The sequence below is a fragment of the Choloepus didactylus genome, chromosome 5 (genome assembly GCF_015220235.1).
Source record: "Choloepus didactylus isolate mChoDid1 chromosome 5, mChoDid1.pri, whole genome shotgun sequence".
In the NCBI taxonomy this organism is placed as follows: Eukaryota; Metazoa; Chordata; class Mammalia; order Pilosa; family Megalonychidae; genus Choloepus; species Choloepus didactylus.
This window is the reverse complement of record NC_051311.1, coordinates 91164103-91187891: the sequence shown is the minus strand read 5'-3', so window position 1 is coordinate 91187891 and position 23789 is coordinate 91164103. Positions and strand designations below refer to the sequence as shown.

Genomic DNA, 23789 nt, shown 5'->3' with positions numbered 1-23789 from the left:
CACAGCAATGTAAGTACACTGAACAAAGATGACTGTGAGTATGGTTGAAAGAGGAAGGTTGGGACCATGTGGGACACCACAACAAAAGACAAAGGATAAAGACTGGGACTGTGTAACTCAGGGAAACCTAGGGTGCTCAACAATTGTAATAAAAGGTACAAATATGTTTTTACATGAGGTAGAAGAAATGAATGTCAACATTGCAAGGTGTTAAAAACAGGGTGGGATTGGGGGGAAAATACAATCAATGCAAACTAGAGAATATAATTAACAGACACATTGTATTATGCTTCCTTTAATATAACAAAGGCAATATACCAAAGCTAAATGCATATGGGGGGTGGGGGATAGGGGAAGGATATGGGACTCCTGGCATTGGTGATGTTGTGTGACTCTTTATTCTACTTTAGGTTAATGCTATCTTTCCTTTGTTGCTTTCTAGCTGTCATGTTCATTGTTGTTGTTGTTGTTGTTGTTTTATTTCTCTCTCTCTTTTTTCTTTTTCTTTTGTCCCTCTGCCTTCTTTGACTCTTCCTCCTCTTTGGGAAGAAATGGAGATGTCCTTATATAGATAGTGGCAATGGTGCTGAATACAGAAATACATGACTATACAGGGAACCAACAATTGTTTACTCAGAATGGAATGTATGGTATGTGAACAAAACTGTCTTAAAAGAAAGGGGTTGATGAAGAAACCTTGAAGGCACTATATTGAGTGAAATAAGACAGACACATAAAGACAAATATTGCAGGGTCTCACTGATATGAACTAATTATAATATGTAAACTCATAGACATGAAATGTAAGTTACCAGGATATAGAATGAGGCTAAAGAAAGGGAGTGTCCGCTTATTATGAGCAGAATGTTCAACTAGGGTGAACTTAATTTGGAAATGGACAGGGGTGATGTTAGCATATTGTGAGAATAACTAATAGTGCTGAAAGGTGTATGAAGGTGGTGGAAAGGGGAAGCTCAGAGTCACTTATGTCACCAGAAGGAAAGTTGGAGGTTAAAAGATGGGAATGTATAAAACAGCAAATCTTGCGGTGGACAATGTCTGTGATTAACTGCACAAATATTAGAAATCTCTTTCATGAACTAGAACAAATGTATGACACTATAACTAGAAGTTAATAATAGAGAGGCATATAGGAAAAAATATATACCTATTGCAAACTATATACTACAGTTAGTAGTATTTTAACATTCTTTCATCAGTAGTAACAAACGTACTATACCAAAACTATGAATCAATAATGGAGGGGGAGGGTGGTTAGAGGTATGGGAAGATTTGAGTCTCCTTTTTTTGTCTTTATTTCTTTTCTAGAGTAATGAAATGTTCTAAAAATTGGAAAAAGAATTAATTATGGTGATGGATGCACAGCTGTATGATGGTATCATGGGCAATGATCGCACACTTTGGATCTTTGAATAGTTGTATGGTATGTGAACAATCTCAATAAAAAAAAAATATATATATTAAAAAAAAAAAGCAAAGGATGTTAAATGGAATCCTCGTATTCAAGAAGGATGGGAAATCACTGTCTTAAGAATGTCTTGTTCGACATACCAGTCTACATACACATTAGTTCTTCTACTCCATATCTGACCCGTTGTTATCCAGCTGCAACCATGAGATGAGATTATTTTTTTCATATAAAGGCTTGAACATTTTCTATAATGTTAAGCACACCTCTTTGTGAGGAAACCCATTACATTTTTAGACAGCTCTTACTTTGACAAATGTACTTTTCTTCATAGAACTTCTAATGCTGTGGAATTAGTCAGAATGAGATTCATCCATTTTGCACATGACAGTTCCTGCTATATTTGAGACAACTAACATATCCTTTTTACGGCTTCTCTCACATCCCCAACCCTCAGTCAGATATATGACCTGGTTCCTAATTATACCTCTCTCCTCGTGACCACTTCAGAATATACCTGTCAGTGACCCCCTTAAAATTCCAAAGACAGCCTAGCATACCAGATTTGAGCTATTTATGGCAATACACAGAACTATTACATCCCTTGAATTGAACACTGTATTTCTGTCAATGTCACCTAAGTCAGGGTTTTTAAAAACTTGTAGTCAGTTAAAATACCTAAGACCTAAGTCATGTCTCTTCCATCCTAAATGTTTTAATACATACAATTATTTTATAGCCAACTGTCTGTGTTAAATTCCACCCTTCTGATAAGGAACCATCATACCAGTCTGTTAAGATCTTTTAGAATCTTGATTTTTGCCATCCTACATGTTAACTATTCCTCCCAGTTTCATGTCATTTGTAAATTTGATGAGAAGGTTTATTCTACAGTGGATCTTTTCAATCTTGGCACTTAAATGATCTTTTCTCCTTTGAATGACTAATGACATTACATTAGGAAGAACATTAATTTTTATATTTAGTATATCATTTACATAATTCAAGACATTTTACATTAACAATTATTCTACTCTTACCTTGCAATAGCTCTGATGAAGTCAAGAGATACTGTGCATTTGTATTTTGGTCCATCAAGTTGATCATCATGGCCAACTAGGGTTAACAGCTGAAGGGTCACTAGAGAGGTAATCTAAAAATGAGGAAGCATTTTCATGAGAAACTGTCTTAATGAGATTACATGATATCTTTGTTTCTGAAACCTTTTATAGTTCCTCTGATAAAAATATATAACTGAATCCACAAAGGATCTGCAAAAATATGGCTACTTTTAAATTTGTATACACAAATTTGTATGTATGTTTCAAGTCCTAGCTAATCAAACTAACAATTGGTCTTTAAGGATTCCACTAGAGACAGCTTTGTTTCATTAATGACTCAGAAGGATGACCGCTAACCTTTAAAAACTATAAATAAAGCGCATTCCTTCTCCACATAAGCATTTTATGGAGTTTCTACTTAAATACTTCAGAATATCAAATCTGTACTCCCTTGGGAATCAAGCAGTTAAACATGGATTTGGACCTTTATCAGAGTTGGGTAGTTCATTAGATGAGACATAAGAAATGCATCCCTCAGACCTAGACTTTAGTCTTCATTAAAACAGTTAGGAAAACACTAGAAGGATTAATATTGACAAAAGCAAAAGTACATTCTGGCAGGTCAGAACCAAGGCACAAGCTAACCTCACATTCATAGGGCCAACCAAAGTATTAAATGCTCTGAAATCCAAGAAAACAAGTTGATCCAGGAGCTAAACTATTTTGAGCAGCCCATTCTCTTCTCCCAATTTCTTATTCTCATTTCCTGTAAACCAGCAGAAAAAGAGGACCGCAAAGGCAAGAAAAAAAGATTTGGAGATTTTGTGACCTGTAACTGTTCTATGGCAATAGAAGGGAGAAGAGGTTTAAGTTATCTCTAATACCTAATTACATGTCTGATGAATTAAAACTTTTCACTTAATTTGGAACTAACACTTTGCAGAAGCTCATCAGTAAATATTCTATGAATAAAACAATAGCAGTAGCGAGTACTGACAGTACTGAATGTTCCGTACACGTTATCTCATTTATCCCTCATGACCCTACAAGGTGGACATTACTATTGTATTCACTTTATAGATGACATTAAAGACAGTAAGTTTCTCCCAATCCCAGAACTAGTAGGCGGTTTAGCAAGAACTCAAAATTAGAATCTATGCTCATCCTACTAAGTTACACGGACTCCCACTACATGTCCCATTATAATTTTACAGGGAATACTGCCATGCAGTGTTAAACAGATGGTTGTCATTACTTTAACAACAAGTTCAAGGATGAACGAATTTTTGTATTGAGAAAATATTGCATTTTGTAAATACGAAGCATCATTTCAACTAAAAAACCTTTTGTATTAGTAAATAAAAATATGAAGCTTTGCATCAAAAGGCTAAGACTTTAATTTTTAATTCAGTATCACAAATTGGGTTATGTCGTGAAACATTTTTTATAATTATTGTGTGTTGAAAAGAGTATGTATTTTGCAGCTGTTGTGTGCTCTGTTCTATATATGTGTTAGATCAAGCTTGTTAATTCTGTTGTTTAAATTTTATATATATACCATTTTTATCTACTTGGTCTATTAAAACTGAGAGAGGTATTAAAATTCTCCCACTATGACAGGGAATCTTTTTCTCCTTGCAATTCTGTTTGTTTTTGTTTTATATTTTTGAATTTATGTTATTATTAAATGCACACAGACTTAAAATTACTGTTTTGCTGACGAATTGAATCTATTCATTATCATACAGTGATCCTTTTCTTCTCCGGTAAAACTTTTGTTTTAAATTTTAGTTCTGATATTAATATAGTAATACCAGTATTTTTTAGTTTCCTAGCTGCTAAAACAAATACCATGCAATGGATTGGCTTAAACAACAGGAATTTATTGGCTTATGGTTTTGAGGCTAGGAGAAGTCCAAAATCAAGGCACCAGGAAAGTAAAGCTTTCTCCCCAAAGACTGTGGCATTCCAGGGCTGCTGGCTTGTGATCCTTGACTTTTCTGTCACATGGCAATGCACTTGGTGGCATCTTCTTCTTTCTCCTTTGGTTCCCATTGGCTTACAGCTTCTGGCTGCTTCCCATGGCTTCTCTTTCTGTGTCCAATTTCCTTTGTTTATAAGGACTTCAGCCATATTGGAATAAGGCCCACCCTCATTCAGTTCGGGCACATGTTAACTAACAACATCTTCAAAGGTCCCATTTACAAATGAGTTTACACTCCAAGGACCAGGGATGGGGACCCAAACATGCCTTTTGTGGGAGTATGATTCAATCCCCAACACCAGCATTCTTTTAGGTGGTATGCTTTTTTTCCTGAGATGTTACTTTCAAGTCTGATGGTTTCTTAACTTTAGACAATGATCATGTAAAAAGCATGTAGTGGAATTTTGCTTTTGCAGCTAGTCTGACGTTTACCTTTCAGTTGAACCCTATGTTCGCTTTTATCATATGCACAGCTTTTCTAAAATTTTATTCCTCCAATTATGTCAACCTTTTTATTTGTCCTTTTTTAATGTGCCTTTCTCATTCCTTTCTTGCCTTTTACTAAATTAAATAATATTTTTTCTTCTACTACCTCCCAAGTAGTTAGTAGTCCATTTTTATTCTAATTCCCATTTTTATTTCTTCTAGGCCTCCCAAGCAGTACTAGAACATTTTTCAAGGTTTCATGTGTTTTTGTTTGTTTGTTTGTTTTAGGGGATCAGAGAACCAGACCTGCAGACTGGTAATCTTGTGAGATTTGTTGATACAGCTGGGAGGAGAGAAGGGTCTCCTGGGATCTGGGTGTCACTGGGACAGAATGAAATTGACCATGGGACTGCCCTGTATGTCTGTCCCACCTCAATTGGCTGTTTTTTGTCTGCAAAATGTCTTCAACTGATGGCAACTAGGGTCAAAGCATGCCCACCATCCAGAATGATCCACTTCAGTTAAACGGGGTCAGGTGAGACGAGTTTTTTCCTCTCTTACTTACACATGTACCAACTTATCTTCCATTTTGACTCTTGGCCCGCAAAGCCTAAAATCTTTACTATCTGCTTCTTAACTGAAAAAGCTTTCTGAGTTCTGAATTAGAAAATTGCTAGATTCAAATTATTAATTCAACCAATGTAAAACCTGAAATGTTCACTGACTTGCCCAAAGTCATAATAACTGGCTGGTGGCAGAAACTCACTTGCCTGGTATTTAGGTCTCCTATCTCCAACTCCAAAACTTTTGAAAAATTTGACTGAATTGTGATGACAGCTAAGAAAGCTTATATCTAATAAGTTGCATTAAACTCTTCCCTGAAAAAAGTGTTAAAAGAATGGGATGATGTGTAAAACAGCTGTAAAATGTGTTTCAAGAGAACAAACCTGGTTCCAGCCCTTGCCCATTAATTTGGAAATACCCAGCACTTTGTATGTGCTCACTGTGTTGGTGGGTTTTCTGCCTATCATTCAGGGTTTTAAGATCATCCAATTATCTCCTTCCTGCTTCCACCCAGAGCCCATTCTCATTGCCTGCATAATCTTCTGATTTCAGAAGAGACAGAGCATAGTTTAAGAGAAAGAATATTCCAAGTTAGAAAGACCTATCTTCTGCCACTTACTAGCAGTAGTCTTCAGATTAGCTACAATCTAAGTCTTAATTTTTAAAACTAAAACATAGAATAATAATGTAGCACCATGCAGGGATGTCCTAACTATTTATGAGATCACAAAAAGTGAGTATATGTCCAGGTGCTATTTCAATGTCTGCACAAAGCAATTGCTTAATAAATTGTACCTAATATTTTTAAAGTTTGCCATGAACACAACGCTCAAAGACGGGATACGTAATCAACAAACTCTAAGATCTTGTCTGTTTACCCTTTTTTCAATATCCAGTCTGCTTAGCAATATTTATCAATAAATTGGCATTGCGGCATAAACATTTGTCTTTTGAGGGTCGATTAGTATAAATAATTCTAATCATATTCCTGAAAGAATGACCACCTTACCCTCAGAAAACCTATAAAACCTAGCTCAAAGCTTGAAAAGCAAAGGGCCAGTTCCTGGACTATGGTCACACACCCAAAAACCTGCTTTAGGGAGTCCTCGTCCAGGTGGGAAGCAAGACTCTCCAGGCTGCCCCACTCCCTCACTGCTGCTGCACCCTGGTCTCACTCAGCTGCCTCTCACTTTTGTTCAACTTTCCAAACTGCAACAATATGAATATTTTTACACCTTTTTTTAATACCTGAAAAAAAAAAAAAGAGAGAAGTTCTAGATATCACATTGGTGCATGTTTGGCTAAGGTCCTTGCACACAGACTCTATGGGAAGGAAAATCAACTCTTTTACTTAAATAAACAAATGATTATAGAAGACAGGAAAGGGCCTAAAAAATAGCTCAAATTAATGAACTGGTAACACTTGCTACCTATCTGGACATTTAATCATTAGACACAGATTTTCTGTGGGGGTAAAATTCCCTAGAAGGCAACTTTTTATTGTTTTGTTAATAAATTGCCATCTATACCTTTGGAAGCCTTTATTAAAAAGTTGTATTTTACTATGAAAAAAGAGCCAAACTTTAATACATCTTCTATGATTATTATAAGAAAGAACCAATGAAAAAATGAAAGTTCCTTTTAATAAGCAGTGGAGAATTAAATGCTACTTTAGACCCCATCACTTTGACAAATTTTACTAGATACAATGACCTCATCTACAGAAGGATTTCTATTTTCTGTTCTCCTACTTGTCCAGTATCTTATGCCACACTTTAGAAAAGATATTTCACTTCAGGCTCAAAGGGACCAGCTATTGTGCATATGAAGAATTTTAACATCTAGAATTTTCCTAGGGACTCTGTCTCCTCTCAAATAAGTAAACAATGAGTAGTCATTTATTTCATAATGACCTACAAAACAAAATTTTTAAATTCATTTAAATAAACAAATATTTATTAACTAATTAGTGTTATTTTCTAAGTGAAATTATTTCTATGCTTAGGCGTCACATTCCTATCCACTCAAGATATTTAGTAGTATAATACATAAAACTGATTCAAGGCAAAAGGATTTCATAAGGTAGTAACTGCTTTTCTTACTAATATTTCATATTTACATGAGAGGAAAGTTAAGAAAAAGTAAAAAAACATTGAGTTAATCTACATTTTCATAAAAAGAGTTTCTATTTACCTAGTCTAGGAGTTAAGTCAAATGAAATAAAAGTGGTTATAAATTAAGTTGGTTATTAAAAATGTGTGAAACAGTAATGTGCCTATTAAATGAGAAAATGATATTAACTTAGTTACGACTTGTGATTCACTTCATGGATTTGTTGCTGCTAGTTTCATGCTGTGAGCCCATAAAGGTTCTCACAAAGTTGTCACAAACCTGTGGCTGGTACAACTTATTACCTTCTCTAAAGCAGAGGAAGAATATAACAAATCCTAACCTGAGTATTCTACATTTTCCCAAACCCTACTTTTTATTTCTATTTTTAATAATGGTGAAAGTTCTAATTTTGTTTTCGGGTGGGGGGGTGGTCTATAAAACTCAACTGCACTTCCAATGTAAAAGAAAATGCAAAATAAAATTCTGAGACAGCCCATCAAGATTGAAAATCTTGGAAATAATGAATACCACTGCCTCATTTTACATCTGTGAAAACAGACATCATGAAAGGATGCTTGACATTATCAGTCCCTAGTCAGTCACACCAAACAAATTAGTATGTTGAGATACTTTAGCACATGCTTCAACATTAGTTAATCCAAAAGTCTCAATGAAAAATATATAACACATATACCATGCTAGAGGTTTATTATAAAACCTTTTAGAGTTCTAACAATAAATTTTTAAATTAAAAACTTAATTTAAAAATATTTAACATATTAAAAATGCTTGGCCAAATTAATTCCTCATTTTCGGTATTGATGAATATTAAAAGGTGTTTTTCCAAGACAATATTACTACTGTGAGTAAAGACCTCCAGCATAAAATAGTCTGCTTTTATCTTTTATTTCACTGTCCTTCAAAATTCCTGAGAAAGACAGATACATAACCTAGCATTTATACCTTCCCTCAGGATCTAGCAGAGGATATGTAAAAAATTTGAGAGAAAGGGGGAAAAAGCTATGGGAACTAATTAACATCAGTGTCAATGTATAATCAGTGTTATTGGGTTGGAACCTTTATTGAGTCCTAGCTCTATGGGAGACCTTATGATAGGCGCTTTTAATTTCTCCAAGCCTCACAACGATCTCATAAGGTAGATATTATTAATAAACCTCTTTTTCTAGGTGAGAAACTGCCTCAGAGAGGTTAGGAAAATTGATCAAGGTCACTGAGATAATGGTAATAAGATCAGCCCTGGATTTGAATGTCACCTGAAAGCAAAGTCTGTATTCCTTATACTACACCAACAGGGAGCTGCAGACTACAGAGAAGAGATAACCATGTTGGGAGAGACTAAGGAAAACTTGGTGGAAGAAGCCAACAGTAAGGAGAAGTTAGTAAAACGACAACTCTGCCAGCATTCCACACCAAAAGGATATACTATCAATATGCTGGAGGTCAGAAGTACAGCCGTGTAGTGACTGTAGATAAAACTAAGAGAAAAACCCTTAACGGGAATAGTAGCAATAAAAACAAGAAATATCGAAATACTGGAAAATATTCTGCCCCAGGGATATGGGTAATGGCTTTAGAAGTAACAATAAACAATCAACAACCCTGTGAATAAAATTTATCAGATTTGTCACAAAAGTTAAATATTAAAATAGAATTCATTAACCTAACGACCTTCTAACTTTTCATAAATCAGACTGTATATTATACATAAAATTTGTTGTTTTTAAGGTTTAATTTTAAAAGATAAATAATTTAAGGTGGGTTAAAAAGCATGATTTCTTAAAATTTGAAAATATTTAGGCAACACTGAAAATGGTATCCTAAGTGAAATTCCTTACACATTTGTGAATTAAAAATCATTTACCAAAAAATCATCACTACAAATCATACCAAGTATATCATAGTTGAATAAACTAAAAGACAGAACAACGTTAAAACTGTAAAAAGTAAAACAAAGAAAAGGTCTCTTCTAAAAGACTTAAACCTTTTTAAAAACATGCCATTTTAACTATCAAAGCAAATTTAAAATTTTGTGGAGAAATTATTACTCTTCTTCTGGGTTTCTATTACCTATGAAGACATATTCTTTGCCAATAATTCTCAGATTTTAGAAAAGAATATATTATTTTCCACAGCTGCTTTTCTTGTCTATTGTATGGTTAAACTCAAATTCAAAAGAATGAAAGAGTGGCCAAGGGAGTGAATCTTCCTTTTCAAAGTCAGGTTCTAGATTTCATGTTAGAAAATACAGAAGGAAGTTTTAAAGAAAAAAGTTGTTCTAAATGTCAGTGACTTTACCTCTAAGTTTTCAGCAATGTTTCCACTGATGTTTTTCCTCAAAATAAAAATTTGGTTTTTAGTCTTTGGTTTAAAAATAAACAAAAACTCCAAAAATCTGAAGCATCTTGTTATCAAATGGAATAGTGTTTCCCTAGCTTTTAAATATTACCAGCATAAGGACACCATTTAAAGTACCTTATTTTACTTTGGCTTAAAATAATCAATTTACCTGGCTTACAAACCAACGTGTATATTTTCCCCCTCTGACTGTGTCAGATGTCATGACCAAGGCATTCACAAGGAAAAGTAAAAACAAAACAAAACCCTTTTTATATGTAGACTTTTTTTAGATTTTCATCTTAAATAGAGTTTAATAGAGTGCAATATTTGCTCACTTAATCTTTGCTCTGTATACTATTGTGTTCTTTGTTCTCACCCATGTAGGGGATGAGCTGTTTCAACAATGTAAATTCGTGTACCACAGCGAGGATTTCTTTTTCTTAATCTGAGAGGCAGTGTCTAACAAGCTTTAGCTGGAAACGGCTTGATGTAGAAACAGTGTGAACTATTCCTGGGCTAACAAACTATGTTCTTTTTGCCAACAAAAGGAAATCAATTTACAACCATAATTAATTTTTAACATACTCATGATTTTTAAACTTTCATAGCTTGATATAAAAATCAGCTGAATTGTGTCCTACCCTATTCTGCTCATCGTGGAAAAGCTTTAAAATCTGAAACATATTAAATTATTTAAATAAAAAAGCTTAACATGTGATATGTTAGTGTATGGGACCCACACAACCCATGATAGTACATGAGTCATGTGGCACATATCAAGAGAGTTAAACTAAAACTTCTACACATACAAGGTGGAGGTGGTTACTGCAGCACATAGAAAAGATAGGTAAATACTGTCAAAGCTATTCAACCTAAAATATCACTAAAAATTTTATTTTCAAATAAAAAAGGGGAGGGTGAATTGATAGTCTTCATATATGCTCTGATAACCAAAAAGTGGCACATATGTTTATGCTAATGCAACAGAGAAACTAAAGATAATGCTTTAATCTCTGTAACTGTTCAGCACCCAAAGGATTGCAAACCTTTAGTAGCCAGGAAGACCATAAATGCATTCTTCGGAGACTGGGGGGACATTCATTCACTGAGTAAATCCTACATTCAAGGCACTGTGCAAGTGATACAAAAATGAAAAAGACTAGGTCTTTGCCCTCAAGGAATTCAGGGTACTGAGGAAGACATATGAGTGCTATGTCAAAGCTATGAAACACTCAGTTATCTGATTATAAGAAAGAGAATGACTAATAGGGAGGAAGGCAGAGTGTGAATTTATTGAGAAGTGGCATTTTGGTATTTGGGGTATGGACTATGAAGCATAAGAGACAGCTCAACAGTGGTGAGGGGACGGCACATGTAACAACACAAAAACAAGAAAAACTGGTATTCTTTCATGGAGGAAACAGCTTAGTATGAATGGTATATAGGGTGAATAAAGAACACAGCAGAAAATGGGGCCACACTGTGAAGGGGCTTACAAGAAATGCTATGAAATATAGACTTGTTTTTGTAGATAATATAACATTAAAAAAGTGACAGAAGACTAAATTTATCTTTTTAGATTGTGCTGAATACCACATAGAAGATGAACTGGAAAGAGTCTAGTGACAAACCAGTAAGGAAGCTGGTGCAGTAGTCTAAGAAATAATGAAGCTGTGGATAGAAGGAACAGCAGTAGGGGTGGAAAGAAAGGAATACATTGAAGAGACATTTGGATTGAGGATGAAAAATTGACTGGACTTGCTGACCAACTAAATGGAAGAAATAAAGAGAGAGGGTTCAGAAATAACTTCTCAATTTAGCTAACCTAAAAACTAGAAACCGTATATTTTCTGTCTTTTACTAGCACCTAACATTGTGCACACCACATAGAATGTGCTTAGTAAAGGATGAATGAATAAATTAATGAATAAATGACGGCCAGTTTTGAAATCTAGGTAAGGCTGAAAACACAGGAAAAGGTTTAGGGGAAATGATAATTCAGTTTTGGATATACCAGTGTGTGATGTGTATGGAACATTCGGGTGCTGTTGATCAGTAGGCAATTCACATCCAGAGTTAGGGGTATTAAGGGCCAGAAATACTGAATTCAAAAGTCATCAGCATGCACATAGCAGATAAGTGGTATTGGGCAAATCGAGTTCCCTTTCTCATTCTGAACTACAGGGGCATAACTACTTCCCATTTGAAAAACTTAACTCTCTTCTACTATTAAGAGTACCTGAAAGTAAGAGAGCAACTGGGTTCTGAAGGTGATGGGACAAAGGACACTAATTTCTCATCTAGAGGAAAGGACAAAAACTTTCCAGCAGCACCAGCTCCTGAAATGTGTCCAGTTACGGGCAGGTGAGGCCAATCTCTTCCAAAGGACTCCAATTAGTTGTCTGCTGACAAAGAATCAAGACAATTTCTCACTGGAAACTTCCTTAAGCATCAAACATTTCTTTATTTGCCTTTTATAGAATTATTTTTAAATGTAGCACACATTACCATAATGTACATTTTTCCAAACTATTTATCTTCTAAACTATTTTTATTAAAACTTCTTTTCTCATTAAAACAATCTACTCATAAAACTCAATCTAATGTATGTGTTTGCCTATACAGTCATTATATTATTAGTATGGAGTCTTGAAATGATGTGCATTAGCAATACACATGCACAAACTTTTTTTCATGTCCTTTCAGCAAAAAGAAAAAAATGTACCAAGTCAAAGAATTTTTATTGGTGTTGAATACATTTCCCCTCAAAATATGAATAAATATACATTTGGTATCTTTATTGAAACAATACCAGGCTTTGAGAAAGGTAGTTATAAAATACTGCCTACAAAAAGAAGGTATCAACAGATTATATTATACAAAAGTTGAAAGCATAATTTATGCAATTTTTTTATCCCTTAGGCAGTATTATCCATGTCACCCTTCAGCTACGGTTCCATTTTGCCAGAGTTCAGTAAAAATGCCTACTGCTGGGCTGACATAATCACAAAGACACAGTAGCTACCCTGAAGAATTTTAACACCAAATTCAGGGAAGACAAGAGAAGAGTAGGAGTAAATGCTATTCTTTTAAAAATGAAAAGAAGAAAAACCTTTCACCCCTGGGCAGTAGAGTAAAATATATGGTGCTTTTTATTATCCTTGGTAATGATTAACATTAGTATTCCAAGTATCCCTTACAACAGTAGCGAAACTACTGAAAATCATAGACAAACTCTTACTCTTTTCAAAGATGAAGCATCCCAACAGAGATGTTTTTTGTTTTGCTTTGTTTTTAAATCTCCCGAAATAGGCACCTACTGCCAAGTGGTCTGATAGCAGAATAGTAAAATATCCACACCAGGTGTCATAAGAGAGCTGAGACTCTATTTACTGCACCAGTGTAAACCAAGCATTATGGTGGAGATGCTCTTTGCCATGAGAAGAGGGCATGCCTCTGTCAAACAGCAGCCCTGTTGAACTGCTCATTGGTGAGAGGCCTTAAGCAAGTCTCCTTAACCATCTCTCACATCTCAATCATGATTTAAGAAAACATCATAGAAAGATTATTAGAAAATGTTAGCATTCAAGATATTTTCTATGGTTTACATAATTTTCCTTAATAATATCAAGTCTTTTAGTTGGATAATATAGAGACACTGGAATGCTGGTAAAAGCTAAATGAAGCACAGAGAAACTGCAAAGGAACAACCTTTAACATTTTCCAATATTCTAGTTTTGAGGGAATGGCTTTTTTCTAGGAAAACTGTTCCTTTTGTTCACCAAGTTTAATATCTATAAAGATAATTCTCAGATTCAAATCCCTTTATAAGAATATCATAACTAGATCTTAGCATATGTTACACTTTATCCTTACAAGGTTCAAATTCTTACCTAATTAAATTACAGAGTAGATAGTATCTCATCAACTATGATTTCTGATGTTATGTGACCAACTTTAACAGATAAATATAATCACTGCAGAAATGCAAATCAACCAAAGATAATATTATGTAAAATACAAATTGTTTTTTTAGATAAAGAAAATTTATAATCATAAGCCTTTATAAAATTAGTTTATCTAAAGTGCTTTTGATTAAAAATCCATAAAAGTAGTTTAAAATACTGCATGGAAAAGAGTGACACAGTGAGTAAAAGTATTTGAAATAAGGTCATGCAAGTTTTGTTTAAAGCCACTTAGTTTATAATAGGCTATGCACAATAAACTGTGTATTTGTACACAAGTTTCAAGTCTTAACTGAGACTGATACCGATGTAATCACCAACTTAGTTGGTATTAACAAAATTTAGTCATGATGCAGGTACCAAACAGTCAATGTTCCACATTATTAACTTCAAGGCATGTCAGAAGGAAACCATTCAATGAACATGTTTATCACTCGGTAGAGGATGCTTAAATACCTAAATTACCAAATATCAGGGTACTCATGTGAAACTCTTATTTTTATTTATTCACTTTAAGTATTCATTCTCCAGCATGTATATGTCCTCCCAGTGAATAAACATACACTTTACTACAGTCAGTTACAAGCTAGAATTGGGTAACTGCTCCAAGGAGAAATGAAGGGCGGTGGAAGCTACAGCCTATAAGGTCCTTGATGGTAGGGACAGCATTTGTTCATTTTTTTATTTCATTATCTAACACAGTGTCTGGAACACAGTAGGAACTTAATAAATATCTGATAAATGAAATTTTTAGCACAAAGAAAGGAAAATTTAATGCCAAATAGAAAAAAAATAAATACTGACTTTGATTTTTAAAGCTTTGGATTAAATATTTTAATTTTTAATCCTTCTTAAATTAAGTAAACATTAACAAAATCCTTTCTTTCCTATAAAAAAACTGAAGACTATACGAATTTCTTATATATCTATCTGTATTTGAAGAAAAATGCCAAAAATGTGTTTTTAGTTAAATAAAGTGTTAGCTGTCCTAACAAAATATAGCAAAGACATCTTCCCACAGCTATGGTGAATTAGCAATGAAGTATCTCCTTAAAAAAACTCACAGATAAAATAAATTATCATTCTGCTCTCTGACTGAAGATAAATTCATTTTGAAAAAATAAAAACAATTAATGTAAATTTATCCTGTGTAGCTCATAAATCAGCACTTAAATGAGTAGAAAGCTTAAGGTTATGACCTAAATTATTACAAATAATGCAACTTTTGTGGGAAAAGATTAAAAATCAAATTGACATAATAAGTCATCCCAATACAAAGTATCATAATGTGAATTCAAAAGCAGAGAAAGTATAAACGAAAATATTATCTTTTTTGAAAAACTATATTTGCACATTAAACTTTGCTCCAAAATGTTTTTTACTTATAGTCTTTTATAAATAAAAATAATTTTATAAGGACATTTTAGTTTTTTTCTTATTAAATGTATAACGAAATATGGAACCACTCAGAAATTAAATATTAGCCTTTTCTAGAAAACAACTTCTGTCACCAAAGGAACGAACTATAGTTCTACCTTCAAAAGTAATTTTTTCAAAATGCTAATTGATTATGTAAGATCAATAATACATGATATAAACAGATATATGTGTAATTAAATGCCTCCAGTTTTTAAAAGGTAACTTTCTTTTTAAAATTCACTTTAGAATCCTGTACCAATAATTTTAGAATTGAAACTCTTCAGCAATTTTACCCTCTGTGAAAAGATAAAGCAATAGGGCTTAATGTTTAAAAATAAGTGATACACTTGACGGTCTTCAAAACTCTATTTCTACTGCCTAAACTACAAGCCTAAGGTTGGGGGTAGGTGGGGATGAGTAAGAGAAGGTACAGAAATATCAAAAGAATGAAAAATTTCCAAGAGAATTATGTTTCTTCAAGAAAAATTAGATATAATAAAAAAATCATAACCTGGTTTTAATATACTTCTGAAAAAAGATAATTCACTAGTATCTCTTTTAAAGATCATAAGTGATCTTCAAAAACATATCTGACCAAATAAAAATTTTAAAGATAATGCCAATAAATGTACCTTTAATTAAAGCCTGTCACTCATGAAAGACACACATATATAGAAGGATTAGATTTACTTTATTTGGATGAAAAATCTGAGCATTAACAAAATGTAAAATGTGCTAATAATATCTTTTACTTATGTATGAGACCAAAAATATAATGAGTAGAATTTATCTAAAATTCAGTATAAAAATAAAGAAATTCAGAAGGATACCAACTATAATGTAACACTCTTAGAAATCTGATTATTATTCTCAATTGGAATTTCAATAATTTTAAAGATTCCTTAAGCTTCTATTTTTTATTACAGAATAGATTTAAATAGATTTAAATACAATGCAGTGGAAATAAGCTTTTGCTTCAAGATAATTTTGAATGCATATGCCATGTATCAATTTATCGTACATAAAAAAACTTAAATATTTTATTACTGGCAAATAAAGATATAAAAGCAACACTACTATAAAATAAGTGCTTACAACACTGGCATATAGATTAAATGTTAAAAAAGTAATATATTTTTCATCTCATATAGACATATTACAACCAATAAAGGCAATCTACTTTCAAGTGGAAAACACTCATGTAACACAATTACTTATCAATTTTATTTTCATGAAAGAGTATGCATGTGTGTGTGTGTATATATATGTATGTGTGTGTGTGTGTATACATATTTAAATATTTTCAGGAAATTTTGTTTTTTTCCCCTAAATAAATCAATGTGTTAAATTAATGAACAGCTTTCTCTGGATATCAAAGTTAATATTAACAAGGAAGATATTTTCCTACCTCATCTTACAGCTAGAATGCAGCAATAGTGCCATCTAGTGCTCATATCAAATAAGCACTTCCAATACAAATGCAGTCTTTATTTTCCACTTAAAAAATAAAGTGTGCATAGGTTAAATATAAATTTTCTCTCTTATGGACAAGACTATGGTTTTGATAGATGAATAAAAGGAGAAAAATAGAAAAGAGCACTGGGAATCAATGGAAAGAAAAAAACATCATAAGGGAAAGACAAAAAGATAAAGTATAGGGCAACTCCTTAGGGTTAGTTATATCTACCCTCTATGTGCCCCTTTGTGTCTCAAATGGGAGATTAAGTTCCTAAACAATTTGTCATCAAATGAATATAAATAAATCTAGAGCAATGTTTTAAATATGTAAGATTCATCATTTTGATTACTAACCATTAAAGAGAAGAGATAAACAATAAAAGATCAGCAACTAAAATTGTTAATACTGAAAAGGATTTAATTTCAATGAAAGATCAAGACACATTTTCAGCCAAACTTTCTTCATGAAAACATTACTGGTGTTATTGGAACCATAAAGATTGATGACTCTGGTCATCTGTAGTCAAAGCCTCAGAGCAGTCTCTCTGAGACTATAGATAGTATATCTGCTATCTTAAATCAGGAGTCTCCCAATTGTTTCGATTACTTATCTATTCCTATAAACCTGGACCCCACTATTGGGAAACCCTTGGATCAAGTCCTGGACCTGACCACTGTTTGTAGAATGATTTTGGGCACATTGTATTACAAAATCTAACAACCATTCAATGTCCAAATTACAGTGAATTAATTAAAATGCAAATGCTATTATTTGTGTATTTCTCAATCTAACAACATATACTTAGAATAAAATGCTAACTGCAACATCTAAGATGACTTTTTTTTCCAAAAATACAAGTTGCTTTTCTTCCAACCATGTGCTAAGTTTTGTTTCCTCAACCACTCAAGAAATCTGTTTTCACTATACCTTTAATAGGTTTCTCTTAAAATGTCAACTGAAAAACAAAACCTAACTACTTTTAAAATTTTTCATTTTCTATTTTTATGTTACTGCTGCCACCTAATGAAATTTCTGAGAACTAACAAGTATTATGGAAAAAAGATCAATTTTTTAAATTAATTTTTTTGTTAGTGCAGTTGTAGGCTTACAGAAAAATTAGGCAGAAAGTACCGAGTTTCCAAATCCACCACCCCCACACTTTTCCTATAATTAACATTGTGCATTAATCTGGTACCTTTGTTATAACAGATGAACCAATTTTATTATAATGATATTATTAACTCTAGTCCATAGTTTATAGTAGTGTTCACTCTTTGGGTTCTACAGTTGTATGGTATTTATTATTATTTTTATTGTGGTAACATATATATAACTTAAAATTTCCCAATTTTTAGAAAGCATACTTTCACCCTACAAAGTACATATATGATGAATGAGGACATTTCAGATTACTTTCTTACAAATAATTTTTTATTTTTTATCATTAAATCATACTTCTATATTATAATTCATCAATTTAATTATCAAGTCACTTGTTTATTTAATCAGCAAGATAATTATGATCACTTAATTTAAAAAAAAATTCCTTTACTGAGAACCAGAAACATCAAGTTGTTTTTGCCATCTAGTTATAGTTTAAAAATTTACAAATTCAGAAGTATCCCCAAAGACTCTATATTTGAAATATTCAATTACTTAGCAAGAACACTGTTCATTATGTAGTTAAAAAAGTAACACTGACCAAAAAAAAATCAAAATGCCTGGAACTCTACCAACTATATTACCTAAAGAATTTCACAAATTTAATATATAATAACCTATGATTAAACTTACCTGGGAAAAGATATTTGCAGTTGGAGCAACTCTGCTGTCCACGATACTATATAATATTGCTAATAATCTGTCTAATGGAAATGGTTTTGGTCCAAGTAGATGATTGCTTGTCTGTAAGAAAAAAGACCATGGATTTTCTTCTTACAGCTTAGCACACATTTCCTGTATTATAAAAATTTCCAATGACAATATATTTATGCTTTACATGGTTCCTCTAAAGATGTTAACACATCTAACCTGGACTCTTTAAGTTAAAACTTTACCTGATATGATCATGGTTTATCCTTAAACATTTTCCTCAAGATTTTCTGACTCAGTTCTGACTGAGTCATCTACCTCAGTCCTGAACATCATCCCTACTTTACTATTGCAACAAATGTTAAATGAATTAGCCAAGTCATTGGTCAAGACAATGCATAACCAAAACCTGAGTCCAGATCTCCTGCCTCCTTAACTGGGACTTACCAAATATATCTTGCCATTCCTCTTTGCAATACTGCTTGGAAAATATATTTGTTCAACATTAATAGTTCTAAAAGATCAATGATAGAAAACATTATTTATCTCAGCTACTTATATGTAAAAACTATCTTTACAGACACTAAGTTTTGCATGCTTTTCTCAAACATTTAGGAAAGTACAGAGGTTAAAATAATAAATACCAATGTGCCAATCACCCAGTTATATCAATCCTACCAATATGTCATATCTGCAAAGAAATTAAACATTAGATCACATTCTCCCATTTTCCCTTACCCTATCTAGAAGGAACCACTACCCAGACTTTGGTGTTTTTATCATGCTCTTGACTATTTTTGTAGTACTGCTACTACTACTATTGCTGCTGCTGCTGCTGCTGCTGCTACCACCACCACTACTACTACAACTATGACTACAACTACTATTACTATTACTACTACTAATACATATGCATCCATAAACAATATACAGCATTATTAGCAAATATAATTATTAGCAATAACAATATCATATTGGATCTCTCTACCAAATTGCTTTTCTCCTTCAACATTATGTTTTTGAGATTTTTCCACATTGATACATGTAAGTCATTTGCCCTATAAAATTCCATTGTATCACTATATATTATCTACTTTAAAAAATTCATCACATTACAAATAATACTGCAATGGACTATCTTGTACATTTCTCCTTGTGCACATGTGTGAGTTTCTCTAAGTGGGACTACTGGGTTAAAGTATGTGGCATCGACAGTGCTATGTGTTCACCACACTGTTTTGTCTTCTTGAACACATAGGAAGACTATATTTCTGTCTCTCTTGCAGTTAGATTGAGGCCATATGACTGAGTTCTGGCCAATGGCATGTGATTAGAAGTGAAAAAGACTTTCTAGCCTGGCCTTTCAAACCAATGGATCCTTATTCCCCTTTCCCTTTGGTCTCACTTGACATGGTATCACTATAAGATAAAAGAGAACTACCTAACTAATAATAAACCGTGTTGAGAGCAAAATATAAATTTCTGTTGTGTTAAGTCACTGAGGGTCTGGGGGTTTGTTTTTTACTACAGTATAGCCCAGCCTATCCTGACCAATACAAAGTATGATTCACATATCATCTTTATTAGATATTATCAATCTGCAGAGTATGCAGGGTATTTTCCCACATCATCACCAGCACTTGGAATTATCAGACATTCTTCGGTTTTGCCAGTCTGAAGGTGTGAAACAATATCTCATTGTTGCTTCAATTTGCATTTCTCTTATTAGTGAATGAGGCTGACAATCGTCATGTTTATTAGCCATTCAAGTTTCTTTTTGGTATCATTTACTCATTTTTCTATTGGGTTTTTGTCTTGTTTTCTTATTGGTTTGTATGAGCCTTTAAAAAGTCTGAATAGTAATTATTTGTCAGTTGTATGAGTTCAAAGTTAGTGGTTAAAAACACTGTAGGAATAGAATGCTGTTCTATCACATATTTACTAGGTAACCTTTAGCAAGTTACTTAATTTCTCTTTAATATTCAGTTTTCTTATCTAGAAAATGAGGTAATGATAGTACCCACATTCATTAAGTTATTGTGAGAAATGAGAAAATATGAGGAGCTTATCAATGTTTGGCTCATAGTTTTTTAATAGCTTTTACTATTATCATGACACACTTACGTGTTTTTTCTCTTTCTAGACAAATGCCTTGAAAACAGAAAATGTCTTATTTGCCTTTGTATTCCTAGCATTTAAGTTTGTTAAACAAATGAATGGATAATGAATGAATGAGTGTTAGAAGGAAGAAAGACAAGTATAATAACGATAAATACTGAGATATCGAAATGGATTTGAGGTGTGTAAAAAACAAAACAAAACAAAAAAAAAAAAAACACACAAATTTCTGAAGTGGGAACAGTGTGAACAGTATGGGAAGCAATCTGGTTGACAATTATATTGCAAAAGCTGCTGACACTTTCCTGATTTTCACTCTTGTTATTTTTATTTTGTGACTAGAAAACACATTTCCAATTTAAAAAGAATGCGTTCTAGTAGTAAGTAGGGTATACAATATTTATTTTCCTTAATGAACTAATTTTCTGTGCTGTAAGTGCAAACTGGCCCCCCACACAGAGAGGAAGACAAAGTCTGAGCAATGCCTACTTTCCTGATAGCTCATTAGAGAGAATGAAGATCTGTAAGAATGGAAGAAAGATTCAAAGAAGAAGTCTAACAAAATAAATTTTTGAGGAGGTAAATCAAATCAAAATTAGCATCAAGATAAATCAAGAAAAAAAATGGAGACAGAAACATAAAGTTAGAGTTACGGAAATTTATACCATAAATATTAAACTAGACATGGTTAAAAAAATTTGCCTATGGGGAATGAGACTATGGGTCAGGAGAGAAAAAAGACTTGTTTATTCAGCATAGGCTAATTGGTAAGTATCTAACCTGTTATGACACACATATTACTCTGATTAAAGTTAAATTTCAAGTATCAGTGTCAAGTGAAGAAACAAAGAGAAAAAGAATTATACAATTGAATATATATGATAGATATGGAAAAACTGTTAGGATAATTATTTTCATAGTCTGCTTTTTAACGTTTGAAGCCCTAATTATATTGAGAGCTCATGAGGGCAGGGACAATGACTAATTTGTTCTTTGCTTTATCCAGAGCATCTACCAGTGTGCCTGGCATAAAGTAAGTGTTTAAGGGAAGAGCAAGAAAAAAAATATAAAGAAATCAGCAAGCATAAATAGGAAGATTTCTGATGAGCTCAGGTTTTAAAATAACATGAACCAAAGACGAAAGAGGCTACTTTATAAAAGTCAAATTTGTAAGAATAACATCAAAAGAACTAGAGTTCACCCAGAACTAGAGAAATCTTCATGATGTCTTTGTTCATCCAGTTCCCTTGGTGAGATTATCCCTTTCCTGGACTTGTACAAATCCACTCATTTCACAAGGCTGGGCTAAAATGCCAGCTCTTTTCGCAGTCCTCACTCATCATCATAGGCCTTATATTACCACTTGTATATCACCCTCCTCAAATTCTTAAATGACTTTCTCTGTCTAAAGAAGAAGGCCTCAAATTCTAAACTTTATGTTCATTCTTTACTTTTCTTCATTCATTTGTTCAAAAAACACCTATTAAATACCATCAAGTGCTGATGATACAAAGATGAATAGATGAGTTCTCTAGCTATGGTAGGTTGAATTATGTATCCCAACAAACACATGCTCTTAATCAGCATCTCTGTGGGTAGACCTTTTGAAGAATTATTTTTATTTAATGTGTGGCCAACTGAATGAGGGTGGACCTTAATGTGGATTACTGGAGGCCTTATAAAGATAACCTGGAAGTCACAGAACCCAGGAAAGGACAGGACATCATCATGTATCAGGAAGCAGTGTAAGCCAAGGAACCACAAGGATTGCCAGCAACCAGCACCAGAATGCTAGTCTCTGGGGAGAAAGCAAGCCTTGCAGGTATCTTGATTGGTAGACTTCTTCTAGCCTCAAAATTGTGAGCCAATGAATTCTCTTTGTTTAAGCCAACCCATTATGCAGTATTTGTCATAGCAACCTGGAAAACTAAAATACTTCCCTTAAGGAACTGGTGAATGAGGAAATTCTTCCACAATTTGGCCTCAACTCACTTTTCTCTGAAACTCACCATATACTCCAGCCAATTATATTCCATTATTTCTTCTATATACACTACACTTTCTCATCTCTGGACCTTGGCTTAAATATTTTCCTTAATGGGAATGCTCTCCTCTCCCACCTCTGCATATCCAAATTCTCACTGTTCTTCAGAACCTGCTCAAATACCAGCCCCACCACAAATCCTTCCCTGACCATACCAGCTGGCAGTATGCTCTTCTACTAATCCTTCCTAACCAGCAGTTTGCTGGGCTACACATATATGAAACAGAGTATAAATTCAATGATTTGCCCATGATGGAAAGGCAAATTAGAAAAAAATTTCCATCCCCAGCAAATGGATTTGGTAAGGAAACTTCCCTGTCACACCTTTGGCTCTGTGTGCAGGAAGGGAAAAAAGTGTTCCCTGAGAATTTTTAACTGGAGGCTAGCACTAATGCTGACGTGGGAGCAAAATTCTCAGTCTGAAAACTCCCAGGCTGAGAAATGAATTTCAAATGACCCAAGCTTGCAGGTGCCTGCGCAGAACTAAATATAAAACTGTTCTGAAGGAACACAACATAGGCTTCAAAAATCCCAAAGGATTAAGTTTCAGCCAACAATTAAAAATCTAAAATATTCAAGAAACAAGGAGTCATTTGTAAGAGTCAATAAAAATACAAATGTGGAATTAGACCAATAAGGACTTCTGACACTGGAATATAAGATACAGAATACAAAATCGGGGTGTTTTAAATTAAAGAAAAGTATGTCTAAGGAAAAAGAGACTTATATAACCGACTGGAAGCACTTGACATGAACCAGTAGAATTTCCAGAAATTAGAAATAAAATTTCTGATTTTACAAAGTTGAATTAAAAAGCAGAATATATAAAGCTGAACAGAAAATGAGAAGACAGAACTGAAGAAATTACCCAGAATATAGCACACAGAGACCAAAAAGAATGAAGAATATTAAATTTTAAAGAGACAAAGGGGATAGAGTGAGAAGATCTAACATGCTTTAGAATAATTTTAAGGAGAATTAGAAAGAAGCAATATGTGGAGACACGGAAGGCCCCCTGGCTTAACAATCTATAGAGCA

General features: G+C 33.3%; 1 protein-coding gene across 1 annotated transcript in view; it reads right to left on the bottom strand.

Moving 5' to 3' along the window:
- ORC5 (origin recognition complex subunit 5) overlaps nucleotides 1-23789 on the bottom strand; it is a 92339-nt gene that overhangs the window by 10137 nt on the left and 58413 nt on the right. Inside the window, exons 12-13 of the mRNA XM_037836465.1 lie at nucleotides 18572-18682; nucleotides 2470-2582 (exon numbers count right to left, since the gene is read on the bottom strand). Coding sequence (XP_037692393.1) covers nucleotides 2470-2582; nucleotides 18572-18682 — 224 coding nt within the window. The remainder of the gene's footprint in view (nucleotides 1-2469; nucleotides 2583-18571; nucleotides 18683-23789) is intronic.